This window comes from Alosa alosa, chromosome 1 (assembly GCF_017589495.1).
Source record: "Alosa alosa isolate M-15738 ecotype Scorff River chromosome 1, AALO_Geno_1.1, whole genome shotgun sequence".
Taxonomy (NCBI): Eukaryota; Metazoa; Chordata; class Actinopteri; order Clupeiformes; family Clupeidae; genus Alosa; species Alosa alosa.
This window is the reverse complement of record NC_063189.1, coordinates 28,431,800-28,451,801: the sequence shown is the minus strand read 5'-3', so window position 1 is coordinate 28,451,801 and position 20,002 is coordinate 28,431,800. Positions and strand designations below refer to the sequence as shown.

The 20,002-nt window shown below is 42.7% G+C and overlaps 2 protein-coding genes across 4 annotated transcripts; one reads left to right on the top strand and one right to left on the bottom strand.

Annotated features, from left to right (window-relative positions):
* The first annotated feature begins 4,495 nt into the window (after nucleotides 1-4,495).
* On the top strand, nucleotides 4,496-11,475 carry pcyt1aa (phosphate cytidylyltransferase 1A, choline a). 2 transcript variants are annotated; one of them, XM_048247283.1, is made up of 9 exons: nucleotides 4,496-4,746; nucleotides 6,396-6,507; nucleotides 7,083-7,182; nucleotides 7,565-7,681; nucleotides 8,009-8,160; nucleotides 8,401-8,479; nucleotides 8,599-8,741; nucleotides 9,164-9,352; nucleotides 9,668-11,475. In XM_048247283.1, exons 1-9 carry the CDS (start codon nucleotides 4,676-4,678, stop codon nucleotides 9,911-9,913), a joined length of 1,209 nt encoding a protein of 402 aa, XP_048103240.1. In that variant the 5' UTR covers nucleotides 4,496-4,675; the 3' UTR covers nucleotides 9,914-11,475. The 2 variants fall into 2 exon arrangements, with proteins under 2 accessions (XP_048103240.1, XP_048103247.1); XM_048247290.1 differs by having other exon boundaries at nucleotides 4,660-4,746; nucleotides 6,371-6,507.
* Nucleotides 11,476-11,611: 136 nt separating this feature from the next.
* Nucleotides 11,612-18,341, bottom strand: LOC125297097 (AP-2 complex subunit mu-A). 2 transcript variants are annotated; one of them, XM_048247265.1, is made up of 13 exons: nucleotides 18,205-18,341; nucleotides 17,006-17,122; nucleotides 15,542-15,807; nucleotides 14,634-14,716; nucleotides 14,501-14,506; nucleotides 14,271-14,406; nucleotides 13,946-14,090; nucleotides 13,660-13,674; nucleotides 13,206-13,328; nucleotides 12,839-12,974; nucleotides 12,653-12,750; nucleotides 12,364-12,475; nucleotides 11,612-12,235 (listed from the first exon to the last, which is right to left on the bottom strand). In XM_048247265.1, the coding sequence occupies exons 2-13, from the start codon at nucleotides 17,077-17,079 to the stop codon at nucleotides 12,101-12,103; spliced, it is 1,329 nt and encodes a 442-aa protein (XP_048103222.1). In that variant the 5' UTR covers nucleotides 17,080-17,122; nucleotides 18,205-18,341; the 3' UTR covers nucleotides 11,612-12,100. The 2 variants fall into 2 exon arrangements, with proteins under 2 accessions (XP_048103222.1, XP_048103230.1); XM_048247273.1 differs by lacking the exon at nucleotides 13,660-13,674.
* Nucleotides 18,342-20,002: the final 1,661 nt, after the last annotated feature.

Here is a 20,002-nt window from a genome sequence, read left to right as displayed (position 1 = left end):
TTACAACCTCATTGCATTCTTGTGGAGTTTCTGTTTACCAACTATACCATAGACTCAATGTATAAATAAGGGTATAGCCTATGTTTGTAAATTCTGGGCATTGCTGCTGTAAAACATCTTAATGCTTAGTCATTGTTTCCATGATCATTCATTATACGCTTTACATCCTTCATAATGATAAATGGTGTGCAGCATGTGGCCACTAGAGGGTAGTAAACCTACAGTTATTAGGCCTAATGGTAGGATAATGCAAGTAAATAAATTGTACAAAGAAGTGAAAGAACTTAAAAAAAAATAAGAATAAGAAGCACCTGATCCACAAACAACAAAGATGCAGAGAGCCAAAAGAAATTAAACACACAAATATAATTAAGTAACACCAACATTATTGATTTGTTCAATTGCTAAAAACTGTAGGTTGTGTTAAAATGACATACGGTAAACTCCAGAACAATAAGGTAGGCCACAGTGGAGGGCCGAGGGTCAGTGACCGAAGGCTATACATTTATTTTTTATAGCCTTTCATAGCCTATGATTTGTGCACTGCAAAGTATAGTATCAAAGTATCTAACACAACAACGCAACAAGCTGTGTAGCACCAGAAAATGTCTAATAAGGGGAGAACCTTCACTCTCGGAACTCTTCCGGTGTGGTACTGCATCTAGGGGTGCTCGCGGGCGAGTCCAGAATGAATGGAGGTCTATGGAGCTGGACCCCTCAAAATCTACTTTTCTCGGGATATAATTTATTTTAGTTGAGTATATTTTTTAAAGTCACTTAATTGTTCTTAAAAGCCTTTCAAACGTGTCAATGACGTCATTCATTAGCATGATCATAGCATAGCATAGCATCAATGCTAGCGTGTTATGGGCAACAACGACCCAACCTGTAAGAAAACGAAAGAACATGACTCCTGGATTATTTAACTTTTGATTGATAATCCATATCCATTTTGCGAAAAATAAAATAAAATCTGAGGGTTTCAGTTGTTAAATAGGTGAAAACAATAAATATAGCCATGTAGCTCCATAGGACCCCATGTATTTTGGACTCACCCGCGATCGCCATCTAGGTGAACTCTGGTGAACTGCAGCCAAATTCGGTTTGTATGGGATTAATAGAGAGTGGGGAGGCTCTCCGTAGACGGGCTCTGATAGCACACACAAACTGTTCAGGCCTGCTTGATGTCCTCCTCACCAGCAGATGTCCCACCATGGGCCGTCGGTCGGTTAGGCCTCCCATTTGTTAGTCAAGTTGGTTAAAACTCATACGACTTTGAAAAAGTATCTAAGGTCACAGAAACTCACTTTACGAAATATCGGCTGCCTACAATATATAAGACATGCTTGACAGGGAAATGATACGCCAGTCCATGCTTGACTGGTAAATGATCATTGGGTCATCGGAAATGATACGCCAGTCCATCAGAGAATAGGCTTGTTCGACTTGGACTGAGTCTGACTTGGTCTGGCTTTCTACGTAAACGTGATCTTCAGAGGCTAGCCGGGAGGAGCTACAACAGAGGGCAGGCTACAGTCTGCCTGACGTGACTCGCGGGAGATATCGCGGAATGTTGTTTGCAATAAACACAGCAGAACTTTCATTCTTACTCATTAAAATGAGCATGATGACTGACGAAATAAATTCTTATGATGTAGTTTAAATAAACCACTGTTGTCATACAGTTAACAGGCCTGCATTGTAGCACATAAATTCAATATCAAGTGTTTCCCCTATATGTGTGTCTATCTATTTAGCCAACAGCAGAAAATAACAGAATATCCAAACATTTTCAGTAGGCTAGCCTACCATTGTTGCAGAAATCACGTATAAGAAGGTATCCCTTCGATTTCTGTTTATTTTCGCATATTCCAACATAAGGAAGCAGCATGAGCCTCCCGTCATAATCGTCACGAGGACATTCCTCCCAAATGGCCCTATCACGTCTTTGAACTGACGTCATGAGGGCGTGTTTTAGCTCGTGCAGCTCGTGGAAGGCAACTGCAAGATCTGTCTGCAGGCTAAGACTCCCGCGATATTTTAAGGTCATGTGACATGGTGTCACGGTGGTAAGTCCCTCCCCGGCTGACAGAAGTCGGACAGAATTTCTAACCAGCAAGCATTGCGTCCATCCCAGTATGCATTGTGTTCAACCCAGCATGCATCACATCAAGTCAGATCTGCACAGATCTGCCTCAAGTCGAACACGCCTATTAGCCTACACAGCAATAATGTATTATTTAGCGTAAGGCATCACATTTTCATGGCATGATCTCTAATGTCAGTTCTAGATTAGAGGCTGAAGTAGCCTGCTAGTGAGAGACTTCTGTAATATCAATAAAAATTGACCTACATAGCGAAGTTTGTTCCCTGCTGGCAAGTAACTAAGCAATCAAGCACAACAAAGGCTGTCACTTGAATGGCGTTTGCTAACGTTAGCAATCAAACAATCTTAGATAGCTAAAACGTTTTTGAAACAGAAAAGTGAATTATTTTATGGATTTCAGTCGGATCCCTTGGCGTTATGCTGTAAAACCTATCAATCTGAGCATGCGTGACTCACATCGGGTAGCGACTCACATCGGGGAGTGACAGCGTCCATCCCAGTATGCATTGTGTTCAACCCAGCATGCATCACATCAAGTCAGATCTGCACAGATCTGCCTCAAGTCGAACACGCCTATTAGGCTTGTTCGACTTGGACTGAGTCTGACTTGGTCTGGCTTTCTACGTAAACGTGATCTTCAGAGGCTAGACGGGAGGAGCTACAACAGAGGGCAGCTCATCCCGGACAGACAGGCTACAGTCTGCCTGGCGTGACTCAAGGGAGACATCATCGGGAAATATCGCGAATTTTGTTTGCAATAAACACAGCAGAACTTTCATTCTTACTCATTAAAATGAGCATGATGACTGACGAAATAAATTCTTATGATGTAGTTTAAATAAACCACTGTTGTCATACAGTTAACAGGCCTGCATTGTAGCACATAAATTCAATATCAAGTGTTTCCCTATGTGTGTCTATCTATTTAACCAACAACAGAAAATAACAGAATATCCAAACGTTTTCAGTAGGCTAGCCTACCATTGTTGCAGAAATCACGTATAAGAAGGTATCCCTTCGATTTCTGTTTATTTTCGCATATTCCAACATAAGGAAGCAGCATGAGACTCCCGTCATAATCGTCATGAGGACATTCCTCCCAAATGGCCCTATCACGTCTTTGAACTGACGTCATGAGGTCTGCACAGATCTGCACAGATCTGCCTCAAGTCGAACACGCCTATTGTCTAATAAGGGGAGAACCGCCACTCTCGGGAAGCTTCCGGTTTCTGAACTGGTTGCAGTTCCAATTCTGGTTCCACATGAGGGCGCTCACGAATAAGTGCAGAATGAATGGAGGGCTATGGAGCTGTACCCCTCAAATCCACTTTTCTCGGGATATAATTTTTTGGCCAGAAATTTGAATGTTGCATGCGAAAGAGAGGGCAGAGAAAATACACACCGCTGAGTATTATATTTTTTGAGTCACTTATTTGTTCTAAAAAGCCTTTCAAATGTGTCAATGATGTCATTCATTAGCAGAAAGCTAGTGAGTTGTGGGCAATAACGACCCAATCTGTAAGAAATCGAAAGGACGTAAGTACTCGTTCATTCAACTTTTGACCTATAATCCATATTGATCTTGCAGAAACCACAATCGATTTTTCAAGGACAACCAGGTTAAAGAGACACATTTAGCCGTCTAGCTCCATAGACCCCCCTTGTTTTTGCACTTATTCGTGATCGCCCCTAGCGGAACTGCAGCAGATTGCAGGTACAATGGAGTTAATAGGGAGTGATACGGCTCTCCCTAAACGGGCTCTGAGTCCATCCATAGACATATGAGTCCATCCTGCCACTCTCGGAAAACTTCCGGTTTCTGAACTGGTTGCAGTTCCTGCTGTGGTTCCACATGAGGGCGCTCGTCCACGAGTGCAGAATGCATGGAGGTCTATGGAGCTGTACCCCTCAAAATCCACTTTTCTCGGGTTATAATTTCTTTTCAAGTAATTTGAATATTGTATTCGAAAGGGGAGGCAAAGAAAATACACTTGGTTGAGTATTATATTTTTTAAAGTCACCTAATTGTTCTAAAAAGCCTTTCAAAACGTGTCAATGATGTCATTCATTAGCACAATGCTAGCGTGTTATGGGCAACAACGACCCAACCTGTAAGAAATCAAAAGGACATAAGAACTCGTTCATTCAACTTTTGACCTATAACCCATATTGAAGTTATACAAACTACAATCAAATCTGAGATTTGTCAACGACAATCAGGTGAAAGAGACAAATTTAGCCGTCTAGCTCCATTGACTCCCATTCATTCTGCACTCATGGCGATAGCCCCCAGTGGAACTCTGGTGGAACTGCAACCAAAATTCGGTACAATGGGACTTAATACAGAGTGGCCAGGCTCTCCGTAGACGGGCTCTGGACATCCTCCTTTCTCCATCCGTCATTTCCTGAAGAGGCAGCACTATAGTTGTAGTTCCGTACTAACACTGTAACGCTGTCATCGAGTTTGAACACTGCCACTGTTGCTGGGGCTGGTAAAACAGATTGTTGCTTTCTCGAAAAACTTAATGCGCTCTTTCGTACGTAACTAACAGCTGTCGCTTACTGTTCATGACGGGAGGGTACACAGGGTATCGAGTTAAGAGAAATCAACTTCAAATCAAACTCCGACCTCTGCAAGGGTAAGTAAGCGTTTAGCTCTGGGGGCTTTATGACAAGCTAGCAAGACAATTTTGTAGTCCAAACCATTCCTAATTTGTGCAATGGAAAAGGGTGTTTATTTGAGACTGATTTAAACGACACAAATCGCCATGCTAACACGCTTCATCATCACCGTAATGAAACTAGTTTGGTAGTCTTTGCAAAATGTAAGATGCTATCTTGATTGCTAACTGAAGTTGCCTGGTATGTTGTTGACACTATGTCAAAGACTTGATGTTATGCAATGTTGAATGCCATTTGCGTTTATGTCCAGGACATATACTAACTATAACGTTAGAGATTATATTAAACAACCTTATCTCAATGGCAAAAGATCGTTGGCCTATATTGCAGTGTTCAGTGTCACCCGGTCGGCTAACTTAATCTATCGTTTGAATACTTGAGCTGCTTCATCATCTTACCTTAACTCGGCTAAGGATTTCGAATTGTTGTCTGTGCAGGGAAACCTGTTAAATCTTGGTTTAACGTTAGCCTTCTAGTGAGCTAGCCACGAGAAATAGCTGCTATCGACAAGTTTGTCGTGATTGCAAGTTGGTAAGATGGCTTGCAATATGGTAAGTTTGCTTTCCAACAACTAAACTGAATAGTGGTAACTTCAGCTGTTTTGTCTGGAGAGACTGGGATCTGCGCTCTGTTGCTATTTCAGATGTAGGCTGACTGACTGTAAATAAGACGGCCAGCTACAAGGCAGGACAGCTGCAGTAAGGCTACTCCTCTCCTTTGAGCCTTGTCATATTGTCATAACCATAACATTTAATTGTGTTAAATGTTTACTGTTATGCCAAGAACAAAATCGTTGCTTCCATTTTTGCACATTTGTCTGCATAATGGACGTTACTTACTTGATCACATGGGCATGGATGGAGTCACATAACATGAATCAAGACTTGTTTGCAGACATGTGATAGTACAATATGATTAGCAGAAATGTGCCTTACAGAGGGCCTGTTTAGAACATAGGCCTAGATTTACACACTAGAATCCCAGGCCACCTTATTGCATTACCAGAAGGGTAAACATGGGAGTAGTGGCTGCAGCTGTATGACACTTTCTGTTTAGTTAGATTTTGGTGGCACTGAATATAGCCTAGTGGGAATGCCCCAGCATTTCTGTTGACTATAGCATAATTAGAATGGATGATACAATTTAGCCACATGCTGGGAACTGTGGCCTGAGTTTCCCACAGCCTAGTCCAAACATGAACAAAGCTCACATAGGCGATGACAATTTTGACAAGTACAAAATAAAAACACTCACATGATTGGATGGTGCATAGACCACAAAGAAATTAGCCTGTGAACATAGTTTACTTGCTTCAGCTACTGTCTCAGGCTTAACCTCATTCATTGTTTGCCTATTTTACTCTGTGAAATGAAAGCATTGATCAGGCACAGTAATGCACTACTAGTTTAAAACATTAGTCAAACATTAGTGAAATCTCATGTAAAAACAGCTGTGCTGGTGTACAGTTACACACAGTGTGAGAGTGGAAAGGTTTTGGGACATTTGTTCTCAGTGTTGATGATGATGGTGTGTTTGTTTGTGTGTGTGTGTGTGTGTGTGTGTGTGTTTGTCTGACCTCAGAACTCTTTATGTAATATCTTCCCAGCATGGAGGCCCATGGTTCAGCACGACTGCTGTCCCGGAAGAGGAAAAGAGAGGAGTCAAATGGCGAGGCAGAGGAGGGGGAGCGGCAAGGCAAGATCAAGCGATGCACTGTGGTCAGTCAGATGACATCTTCCATGTTTTACTCTCCCCCCACTCCACAGGGTCCTTTAAGGCATGCAGCTGTTCAGCAGTTACTCAGCATAGCATTTAGTGGCACACTTATAACATTAGGGTGGCCTACATATCAAGGGGCACACACATTTGTGACATTTGCACTGGACTTTAAGCAGGTGTTTAATGTTCACGTGCCTAATTGTGGAAAAATATTAAAGTAATATTCCAATATGGTGGGGAAAATCTTGTGCCTTTTAGAATTCCTTTAACATCTTGAGCTAGAAGCATATTTTAACATGTGTTAACAAACATTTCATTCCTGTTTTTATAAAGTCAGTAAGCAGCTTATTATGCATTACTATTTAATGTTATATTAATGTTCTATTAATGGGTAGCCTAGTTTTGTAAGTAGTTGTTAGAGCAGAGAGCAGAGTTATTGTTTTTGTATTTGGTTGTAGCAGCATGACTGTGGCTTTGGTTTTGTTTGTCGTAAGATAAATGGACGTCAGAAAGATGGCAGTTGGGAAGCAAATATAGTCTTGTATTAAGTGTTTTTCTCCTGTTGGTTGCTCAGGCTTTGAGAGACCCAGCACCATATGCAGATCAACTTGAGTCGATGGAGAACCAGCCTTATGAGCGTGTGAGCATGGAAGAGGCTCTAAAAGGGACTGCACGTGAGTCTCTCTCTGACACAAAACATGGTGACCACTACTGGCTCTGGCCATATGGCAATCACAGGCTCTGCGATCATGATTGGACAGTGGAAGAATGTCAAATTAACATGGAGAGAGAGCCTTGTAATACCCTTGATCAGGTATTATGAGTAAACTCTAGCTGGTCTTACAAGCCTTGGGAGTTGTAAATGACGACTCAATGAATTTCACTGTGGGAAATGCATTTCTCTATGGGTCCATTTTTATTCATATTAATAGGTAACAAAATAGCCAAGCGTGGGTATTTTCAATCAGTTTTAATCAGTTTTTCATCAGCACGTACAAAGCATATATTTAGTGTGTAACCACAGTGCTATACTGTTCTGTGGCTTTGCTGATTTAGCGGACAGACCAGTGCGGGTGTATGCTGATGGGATCTTTGACATGTTTCACTCTGGGCATGCGCGAGCCCTAATGCAGGCCAAAGGACTGTTCCCAAACACACACCTCATCGTTGGTGGTGAGCTCATTTCCATTTTAATATTTTTTTCTCTCTCTCTCTCTGTCTTGCCTCTCTCGGTCTGATTTTTGCCTGTTTGCAGTTGAATGTTACTGGTGAAGGTTGTTCTGATGCTCAATTCAATTGCTTAGACTGTGCTTAGACTATTTTCTCCGTGTTTTTTTTCCCTCCTTGTTTCCTCCTCTCGGTGTCCTTGATCATAAATGTAAGTTTTAAAATGGATTTTGAGCAAAACAGTTCTGCCCAAGAGCTTCTTAGTACCGATGGAGGTGTAGCCCTTGTGGTAACGGTAGTCTTGTATTCAGTGTCTTTCCCACCTCACCGCAGTGTGCAGCGATGAGCTCACACACAAGCTGAAGGGCTTCACCGTCATGAATGAGGATGAGCGCTACGATGCTATCAGCCACTGCCGCTACGTTGACGAGGTCGTCCGGAACGCACCCTGGACACTCACACCTGAGTTTCTGACCAAGCATCGGGTAAGAGGAAAGGAACGTTGTTGGGTGTATCTAGAGTAGAGTTCTTTTTTGTTTAGTGTTAGAACATGAATTCTTAACGGCTAGTCCCAAGGTTTCCATTGCTCTCAGAGAAACTAGAAGAGAAGGTGCTTTTGTAGCTACTTTCATAATATGACTGTTTAACTGTTTAAATTTAGTCTCCATGTGGATGGTTATAGTACTTCCTAGCCTGTGTGTAACATCCTGACTTTTTGTTTTCAGATTGACTTTGTGGCCCATGATGACATCCCATACTCCTCAGCAGGAAGTGATGATGTTTACAAACACATCAAAGAAGCTGGTAGGTGCCAATTGCCCCTTTTAGATGCTGGCTACAAAGTGAACAGTTTCTCCAAAAACATAAGGATTTCCATAACGTCTCATCTATTTATTTTTTTCCCCTTTGCTGTGATTTTTCAGGAATGTTTGCCCCAACCCAGCGGACAGAGGGCATTTCCACCTCTGATATCATCACAAGAATTGTCCGTGACTATGACGTTTATGTGCGCCGCAACCTACAGCGTGGATACACTGCGAAGGAGCTGAACGTCAGCTTCATCAATGTAAGAACTGAGTATCCTTTTTTCAATAGATGTTTCATTTGGCAAATGTCAGTAGATGCCGTGTAATAACTTGATATTGTATTGAGTGTTATTATGATCTCCGCTAGAGCAGTGCAGTGCAGCATGACCAAGTTTTGTCAGATTCATCTGACAATCCTGGGACCCCAGAACACCGAGGCATAGAATAGAAGCTTTTGTTTCCCGGAGGCCACTTCCCTACCCTTCTATTCTTGTTGTGGTTGTGGACATTGGACGTCATATTGGCTAGAACACTATTTAAAACTGGTTTTATTGTTATCATCGGTTATTAGGTATCATTTGGCAGTGTGGATTTGCCTTTACACCCCCCAAAAGGTGCTAGAACCTCAGGGTTCTTTTGCTTTGTACCCTAAGTGCATATGTGTGATTTCCCCACGTTCCAGGAGAAGAAGTACCACTTGCAGGAGAGAGTGGACAAAGTGAAGAAGAAAGTGCGCGATGTGGAGGAGAAGAGCAAGGAGTTTGTGCAGAAGGTGGAGGAGAAGAGCATCGACCTCATTCAGAAGTGGGAGGAGAAGTCCCGGGAGTTCATCGGCAACTTTCTGCAGATGTTCGGTCCAGAGGGTGCCCTGGTGGGTCTCACTCCAAATGGTGGATGCAGTAGAGAGGCGGAAAAGTGCTGCTTTGTATAGGTTTTAATTGCACAACACTTCTTACCTCAAGATACGGCTAATAATAGCTTAACCTATGCTTCACTCAAAGCAACACCACTTATAAAAAGTAGGCATTTACTTTCTTAAGTATCTCTGAATTACTGAACTAAAATGAAAATACATTATTCTCTGCAATATAACTGTAGTTCTGAAGTATTAATAGGGGGAAGACTGAAAACCAGATCTCCAGTGCTTGCTAAAGCGTCTCTCCCTCTCCCTCCCTCGCTCCAACAGAAGCACATGCTGAAGGAGGGGAAGGGTCGTATGCTGCAGGCCATCAGCCCGCGGCAGAGCCCCAGCAGCAGCCCGGCGCGCGAGCGTTCCCCCTCGCCCACCTTCCGCCTGCCCTTCTTCACCAAGACCTCACCATCCTCCTCCCCCCACTCCCTGCATGGCAGCGTCTCCCATGGTTACCAGTTTGGGGCGCGAGGACAGGCCATCAGCGAAGATGACGACGATGACGATGATGATGACGAGTAGGGCGAGCATCCGCCATTCCCACTCTCGCTCACTCACACAACTGTTTTAGCTGCTGACTGCAACAACCTCACACCCCTCATCATCAGCATTTTATACCCCACCTGTATTTGTTCCCTTGTCTTTCATATCACCATATGTTATTACGTTGATTCTCCCTAGTTCATTAGTCTTGCAGAAACAAACACACACTAAAACACATAGATTGTTATTTAATTGGAGTTTTGTGTTGAGCAATCTGGATCAAGTTGACAGGGGACAGTATCCCAACAGCTTTGTTTTACTTCTCAATCTTAATGTATACACTCAGTTTCAACACTTGTAGCATAGAAAAGAGTTGGGGAAGATTGTATTATCGACAGCCTTGCATAGGGCTACAACTACACAGTCCTCGTGCTCTCTAATTTCAGTATTTGCGAGGTGAAAATGCTCTTTATATCACAGAATTAATAGGTTAAACTTTTATTATACTAATAGTAGTGTAACCAATATTTAAGTTTCACAAAAGATCATGAAGATACACAAATGTAAAGCACTAACCCTCTGATTTCATCTGCATGTTGCTCATGCAGAGATGAGCTGTGGGTGGTCAAGTCGAATGTGTAGTCATATATGTACTCAGGTGCAGAATGCGGCTTTCCACCGTCTGCACACTGCTCTTGTTGGAGTGTCATCGTTGTCTGAGCACAGTCCATGGCTCCACTTCATCGTTGTCTGAGCACAGTACATGGCTCCACTTCATCGTTGTCTGAGCACAGTCCATGGCTCCACTTCATCGTTGTCTGAGCACAGTCCATGGCTTGGCTCCAAGCTCCTAGTGACCCCAAGAATTACTTAGCACTGTGAATGTTTGTTTACCTTTGTGAAAAGATGCCAGTGGTTCAACTGTACTGATTCCACAGCAGTCACTTTATTTTTCCTTGTGTTTGACAGCTGTATGTTTTACTTTGAACACAATTTTAATTTTTAATATTTTAAAAATGTTTTAACTTAAATAAGTCCACATCAGGTGAATCACTCCATGGTCAGTTTGGGAGACCTGAACAAGTGTATGAACAGCTAAAATAGGCATTTTGTTTGTGTTTTATGAAGGAAATGTGATTTTCTGATTTCGTGTTTAAAATCAAGTAGATTAAAAATAGAAGAATTTAAATTATCCTACCACTGTTCATCAATGAATATATTGTTTGAAGTACATTTTATTATTTTCTTCAGGAGAACTGTGAAATGTTACTGAAAGCACAGCGACCCTTGAGGCATTTAGCAAAGGTGTGCCTGATTGTTACTGCAAGTATTTTATTCCTTTAAGTCTTTCCTTAAAACTTATTGATGGCGTTTTGTTTCTCTATAAAATCATGAGCTGTGTAAAGTTCACAACAGCCTGTTAGTTACATAGATTCACCTCTGCCTCCGATAAGGAACACCAATATTGACACAGACTATATATCTGTATCAAGACTGTCATGCAGGCCTTTTTGTTATTTTACCCTTGGCTTGTGAATGTACAGTACATCACGGAAGGGCAAAAGAATCACCTAAATGAAAATAAATCTCCTAAACAAAAACATGACTCTTCAGTTCACTGACACATATGTAAAAGTGTATTTGACTCATAAAACAAGCTAGACATACCGGTAATCTCTGAGAACAAAGACCAAAACATTTGAAACAGATGACAAAAAATATGACACAACACAGCTGTTTCCATGATGTATTTTTATACTGAACTAGACAGTGACCAAGTTATTGAAAGGGAGATCAGACACAGACACTAAAGGTATGATAGTCAGTAAGGGGCAACAACAGAGACCAATCCACAAAAGTAGAGCTTGCAATGAAGGGGTCCAGTGGCTTAGTCACATCGCATAGGCCTGATGCTCTGGTCCAGGCAAGGAGGGTAGCTGGAGGGTGCTACCCCCGACCCCTGGAAATACTGGAGGGGGGGAATCAGAAGGTGATGCCTCCTGATACAACAATTCAATCCCCATTGGCCCACTGAACCAATTCATTGGGTCACTCAGTATACAGACAGACAAAGAAAACAAGCGTTCACATTTTGCATATTTCTTTTAAGCTTTGCCGTTTTTTTGTTATATAATTCGTCCACAAATCGGGAGAGGACTGGGGAGATGGATATACTGTAGGTAGAGATAGAGGAGGGAGGGAGGATTTCAGCTGTTCACTGGCTCATTAACAGCGTGTCTCGTAGATGCCACTACGACCGATATAACGCACCCATTTGATCACATCATGGTCGCTGTAGTTCAGTTTGGACTCAAACACCTTCAGGTAGCGCACCTTCAGCCCAGATGGTGCAAATGGAACCTGACGTACATAAAAGGGATTTGAAAAAAGTAGTTTTGATCATGACAAACAGAAAAAAATAGTAAAAATTACATAATACTAAAATATTATTATTTCAACAGCCACAAAATGCGACAGGAAGACTGTACCTCGAAGTTCATGGAGATGGGTGGGCGAGCCCACTTCTTCTTGTCATTGGTAGGGAGCAGCTCGATCTCAGCACTGATCTGGGACTCCTTCATTCCAGCCATACGCTTGATCCTAACCGGAGAGGGCACACACACACACACACACACACACACACGGCAGTTAGCCCTGCATCACCCACACATAAGTACACTATTCTTGTTGTTTGCCACTGCATATGAGAGAAAGAGAAAGAGAGAAAGAATGAGAGAGGCCAGCAGAACACAAAGAAGCTCAGCTCAGAATACTCACTTCCACACAATGGCATTCTCGCTGGCCTTGTACTTGGCCTTTCCCTTCATGCAGATCACCTGAACCCCACTTGTGTTCAGAGGAGTCGGAATGCGGACCTAGAGGAGGCACACAGAGAGTCAACACCAAGAGAGCTGGTCCAGAGAGGCCCTGAGGATGCAGACGCTCTGGCCAGGTCTTGCTCACCTCAATCTTCTGTGCCAGTAGGGAGGGCTTGAAGTTGGACTTGATGACCACCTTCACCTCCAGCTTGGTGCGGCCCACCTCTCTCACCAGTGGAATGACACGAAAGGGCAGGATGATGTCCTTAGTGGTCCGATACCTGCCCACAGCATTCACACAGGGGGTCCTCATTTTTAACTGAATCTGAATTACACAGCAAAAGGTATCCCCCCAAGGACAACTAACAGATGTCAATGCACAATTAGAGCAAAGTATATTTTGTATCATTCTGAGGCACACCAACAGCCCAGCAGGGTGGACTACAGTTCTTCTACTAAATATGCACTTTTTCTCTGCTCCCAGCCAAATCGTGCTTGGTGTCCCCACTCACCTCATGAGCTCATACTCGCCATCTGGAGGGATGAAGCTGATGCTGCGCTCCGAGTCAAACTTGCTGAGGCGCACACACTGGTGAAAGGTGCAGTCGTCGATGGCGATGGACTGCTTCCCGCTGCTGGAGAACATACACAGTGGGAGGGAGAGTAAGCTACGCTAATCTAACCTAGAGGAGCTTAAAAGTATTGTGAACACACCTGATGTCTACCTGATATCTTCAGTGATATCTACACAACCACAATAACCTTATCTACTAATGGGGGAGGGGGGGGGGGACACATGGTACAATGACAAGCTTTATGTTACCATCACTAACAAGTTATGTGCTAAATAGAGATTTGTAGTCTGGTGTGTGCAATGCTAATATGCCAAACGGAAAGGGAGACCACAAGACACGGAACACAGAGAGGGAGATGGGTGTGAAGGAACGAATGCCAGAGATACAGTACCTGCCCCCTAACTCACTGAGGTACAGCACAGAAAGAGAAAGCAAGGGGAATGCAACAGAAGTACACAACTTCAGAACTCAAACAAAACCAACTGTGACGTCCACACCTTAAAGCATATAAACAGCTAGCCTAATGAAATACACTGGATATATCTGTACACATGAACATAATGAAATAAACATACAGAACACCAAGACAAAGGTCACTACAAGCCTCCCCTTTACAATTATCCCTTCACATCTGCAGGCAGTCAAAAAATTGAAAAGAAAGGCCTTCACAGACTCACCTCTTCCCTGCCTCGTCTGTAGTTCCGCCCTTTCCCTGCTTGTCAATCACAATTTTGTCATTCATGCCAAATTTGCATTCGGGCATTCCACTCAGGTAGCTCTTCATCACCACTCGCCCAGACACGTGCGCGCTGAGGACCTGACCTGCAGCAAGGGCACACAGCAGCAGGCTCAGTCAAAACAGCAGATGCTCCATACTATTACATTACAACACAGCACAGATTACTTAGTAAGTTTAGAACATGTGAGGCAGGGGGGCGGGGGGCTTTGGTCTCCATACAGACTCACAAACAAATCACATTTCACACCACTGCAGACGTCTACCTTGTGGGGACATGAGCAGGTTGACACTTTCCAGCACGTCCAGGAAGAGCTCGTTGCGGCGATACTTGATGCCCTCCCGACGCCAGCCTATCTGTCCAGTCACCTGGCTGGTGATCTGAGACTGCTCTTCCTTGGTCTGTGGGGTCACAAGCAGAATGGTCGGTCAACAAGCCCTGAATCATGTCTGACATTGGACATACAAGGATAAACGAGATTAGTCGAGTCATTACCTGATGCTGTGGGTTTCAAGTTCCATCACAGAAGACACGATGGGAAATGAAAAGGGAAAAGCGTTTTAAATATCAGTAACTAGATGTGAATTGTGTTGATGCTTTGTAAGGACTGTCTGAGCAGGCGTCTCACCTGTCCCTTGATGCCCTGCTGGGTGATGAAGGTCTTCAGTGCTCCTGTCTCAGAGTTCTGAGGGTATCCAAAATCAAGGATCTCTGCAGACACGACAGACACACACAGTCATACATATAGTCTTTCCTAATTTAGAAGTCCTGAGCCCCTAGACTTGAAATGTCTATTTCTTTTAATCATCCCCACAGGCCTATTTTACCAGCCAATTAGAGCCACCTTGGTTATTTTTTTTATTTAGCATGTCCTGTTCTCATTAAGAGAGCAGTCATGCCTGATGGCTGGATATGGATTCGGAAGTGAAAAAACGTCTTGTATTTGTTTTGCCAGATTGACAAAATCCAAAGCATCGTACTGCTGGATATCCCAACTAATTTATATCAAATAAATCAACGGTGACAAGACAGCTGCACAAAGCCAACATGCTAAGAGGCTAGAAAGACCCTCCTTTACAGTGCACCATAAACAGAGGAAAAGACTGACACAGTGCACACAAAGGATGTGGAGAGTTCTGCTTCCTGTCTGGCTGGGACAATGGCCATTGTTAAAGTTGCAACGCAAACAAAACTGAGGTGTCCCAACTTGAAAGATGAGAGGGTGAAGGCAGGGACAAGAATAAGGGGCCATTTTGTCACTTGCTGTCAGAGCTCATATTTAGTCAGATAAGATCTGGGATTTTTCAGAGATGGCTAGCAATGTTGGCATCAACCTGGCAGCACCCATCTAGAACCAGTCCAGGCCTGACCAATGCCACCACTACTCCATGATTCAGACTGTGTTTCATTAGGTAGGGTCAGAAACTTGCATTTGAAAACAGGAGCAACATGAGCATTCAAAGAGCACCAGACACAAAAATAGACTTTTTCTGCTATTGATAAGTCATATCAACTAACTAATGCCCTAGCCCTTACCATCAAGCAGTTCATAGATCAGCACAAAGTTGTTCTTGATGTTCTCCTCACTGATCTTGCCAAAGTAAGCCGTCATGACATCACACATCTTGTAGAGGAACTCGAACACCATGGCAGCGTTGACATTCTGCTTGGTGACGGCCGCCAGCCAGATGTTGGCTCGCTTGACATGGAAGAAGCTGGTGCGAGCAATGTTGGTGACGGGCGAGCGCACTTGCTGCCGCGCATGGATCACATTCACTCGGAACGCATCCACGGCATTGCGCCTGAGGGAGAGAAAGAGGGAGACAGACCAAGGCAAAAACATTAAGATTCATGTTAACAAACAGCTGCTCACAACACCTCCACGTGAACAGTATACCACAATTATCAAGGTCACAATGTTAAATCCCTGGAGGCACGCATTCAAGCAAACCGTTTCCCCTCACCACACTACGCCAGACACCTGGCACTTAATAATGTCCTCTAGTAAGACAAATCCTCGGCTTGGCTACCCTTCACACTGTTCAGCCAACATGTCTTCAGTTACTGACCAAGAGTTATTTTCTTAATTCTGCCATGAGATGTTTGAAGAGTGGGATTACTCCGTGAAGGATATAATAAAATCAATAACATCAAACCTAACCTTCCTGGTCCCATTCAAACAATTTGCATGAGGTCACCAATGTACAGTGTGTAGGTAAACACATAAAATGGTTGAATTCATTACAGTAGGCTTACTATTTTTCACATGGATGAGTGAAAAACACATCTGCGTTGGGCTTCATGGTTCAATTTACACCATTTCTTGTGAACATGCTTTAAAGGGAAATAAAAAGAGGAGGAACTGAAGAGGAGGATGAGTGGGAAATCACAGCTTGGGTGGGACCCCCTATTGTTCAACTGACAGGTCTCTCAATGTTTAAGTTTTCCACAGCTCATTGGCCTGCTCTGCTGGGTCCACTTAAAGACATCTTATAGCTATGTGCATGTTTGTCAGAGGTCATGCTTTGCGGGTCCTCAAGTCTTTTGCCATTGGTCAGGTGCCATGCGCTCGAGTTTGATCGGTTGTCATGGGTCTGGGAACATGCTTCTGAGGAAGTGATAGGGGAACATCTCTTACCTACTCCTACAGTTGCCATAATGGAAATGTAGAGGTAGCAATATGGCAAAAAGGGATGGAGAGAATGAGAGGAGAGATACATAAACACAGGTAGGGTAGGCGTGTACTCACCCACACACACTATAGACTGACACACACTAATAAACTACAGGGATGGCTGATGGTGTTACAATGGTACCAAAACACGAATGACTTTGTACATAATTGTACATGGTCAAGTCTTACATTGCACAAGAATAGCAGCATACATTTGAATCAAAGTCCTCATTGGGTTTGACCTGCTGACCATTTATGACAACATGACAGTGTGTGTCCAGCAGAAAGTTTTAGAATCACGATCCCCCCAGCCATTCAGAACATACCCAATATCATCACGGTAGACACGGGAGATAAGAACTTCTCCCTTATGGTTGTAGATGAACAGTCCTCCAATCATGGTGGCTGTTCTTCAGTCCTCACGTGTCATGATGGTCCAACACCTACACAACAAGAGAACTGGGTATGAGCCATTCATTCATTCATTCATTCATTCATTCATAATGTGCAGGTTACTGTTACTGAGTCACAATGAGAAATGAGACACCATGATCATGGGGTCCACCCGAAGTTTTCCCTATGGGGGTTGCTTAACATTTTCTCCATCTTTTGCGGGCTACTGACTTGTGGTTAGATCGCTTTTGGGTCACAGATTGCTGCAGCTGTGTGGCAGGGTTTGAAAAATGTCTGCAGAACTGCTTGCACTCCTACCAATGAAGGCTGTCAGAATGACCTCCAACTATAGAACGTAGTAGGCCTAGACTTTAACATTGGTTAGGATGGCACTGTTCTCATCACATGCTGCATGGCTAGCTATTATGAAAAGGTGTATCAAAACATATTATGTCCAGGATGTGCGCAAGCAAGATCTCGGATTTGACTAGTTTGGATACATCTATGACGGTTGTATCTCTCAAACCGCACGCGTTTAAACCAATAAGCAACTAAGATTCTGGAAGAAGCCATATATCTTTTCAGCCGGTTTACTCAAGTCTGTTGGTGTCCACTAAGTGACCTAACATGGAATGGCAACATCGCTCAGCTAAGGTCAAAAATACCGCAAGATTGTATCATTTTTACTTCGAATCAACTCAAGCACAGCATGTAATATGGGTGCAAAGTGATACAACGTAGCGCCAGCAAATTCGGACATTACAATGGTGAAAATACAGGAAGTAGGCTATCATTCCCGTGGCTCGTTTATCGCAATATAATTGGTCCAAGATGTCTGCCTCACTCAACGGAAAGAAAATGCTCATGAAATGTTAATGTTTTTCACCCTTCCGTGTATATTAGATTGTTGGTGACCTCTGAGCCTATATAGCCTACGTTCATCATTCCTTATAACCAACACGGACAGAGCATTTTACAATAATGTTACTATAATTTGCTATCAAGCTATACCAGTCCTCTTGCGAAATATGGCAGCGAATTACCGCTTATAATGAGGTCGTGACCGACCAAAGACACTAGGGTACTGGACCTACAGCTTTGTACTATTTTATAAGAGTGTGTTAAATCTTACCTGATAAATACCGCTACACAAAAAGCGCGGTATCGCCCTTTCCTTTTGCTTGGTTATTTCCAGGATCAAAGGGATTAGCGGGATTCTTGCTTCACCGACTCAAGCCCCTCCCTCCCATCATGGTCAGTCAGCTGACAACCATCAGTATGCTACGCGCTTACGTCATTACCGAAATGTGCTGTGCGTGGTCAATAGCATAAAAATAATTTATCCAAAATTGGAAGAATATACCTTTCTTTCTATCGAGTAGGAATTATGTCTTGTTAAGGCGGGCATCACCTTAGTAAAGTCTTGACAGCAGTCCTCTTGTAATTAATTCATGTGTGTCCTTACTTTGACAGAGAAACAGGCTTAATTAGGTTGCTCGCCCATTTAACGTCTAGTCAGAGTTACTCCTGGAGTCATTAGGCCATGCCGAGTTTCCATTGCAGAAACTCGGCACAGTACCCAGGTAGTGTGGACATGTTGTTTAATTGGTTTATTAGGGGTCCAATTAGTAAAGCTACAATAACTCTATTATTTTATTTAATATACATTTACATAGTCTTAATTATCCCTGTATCTTATTCTTCCAAAACATGTGTGGGCAGCAAAAACTGACACAGACACCAAACTTCATAAGGTTCCTGGCAATGCAATGATCTCACAATTGTTATTACTTCGTTAGGACTTTAGGAGGGTGCTACAATACATTTTGGGTCATATCTCAAGTATGCAAGGGGCAAGTGCAAAATCAGAACGTTTTGCACCATTTTGCTGTGGTTTCCAAATTGAACGACACGTTTGGTCACAACTGTGTGCAAGAATGTGAGATATATTTGAGGTAGTTTTCTCACATTATGTGGGCCGTTCATGTTACTCATTAAACATTTGGTAGGCCTACACTTTATCCACAAACCATGCAGACAAAAATTACTATTTCTGATTTTTGTCACTCCGTTTCAGAGCTGCCAATCAAATTTTAGGCCATGGCCTGTATGATTCTATTGCTAATATTATCTTCTAATATAAAGGTCCAATCATAACCAAACTTGGTAATCACCCACAACATTTTCTGGATACACACCAAATTTCATGAAATACCATCTATGGAACAATCAAGAAACATTTAATGTTAGATTTTTAGGTTCTACATAATTTGAGAAATCAAACACACCTACAACCACCAAATAATGTAATGTTTTGTAACTGCCACTTCTAAATCCAACATTGGTTGCGAGTATTGCTCGGTGTTGTTGCCATACTGCTTGGACCCTCTTAATCTCCGCTTGCGTCTATATTCTAAGACATGATTGAATTTGGGGTTGCCTATATGCAAGTGAGCGTGTATCCCTAATATACCCACAGATACATAACACGTTTTAAAGACAGACTACTATAGTTTCAAGTTTCTATAGTTTATAGACTACTATAGTTTCAAAGACAGACTACTATTTTTTACCCTCATACTTATAAATATAGTGATGATCATTTACAACAATGATTCATGTCTGCTTTTTAAATAGTTCATTACAAAGCAATATTGTTTTGTTGTCATGTCAATTTCACTGCTAGTGCTAAATTCCGTCTGAATAACACATTCATATTTAATTTATTGAGCAAATAGGTAATTTATGATTGCTAAGGAACTAGTGAACTTTGTCCAAATGTGGTTTAAGGGGAAATTCTTTTAGGCCACACCCTTGATCTTTGTGGACTGGACGCCTAGCATTGCATTCCATTCCTGAGCTGCTGAAACGGTTTTCACCGTTCCAAACAAAAGCTTTCTATAAATGGTTTGCATGTCTGGTACTGTGTG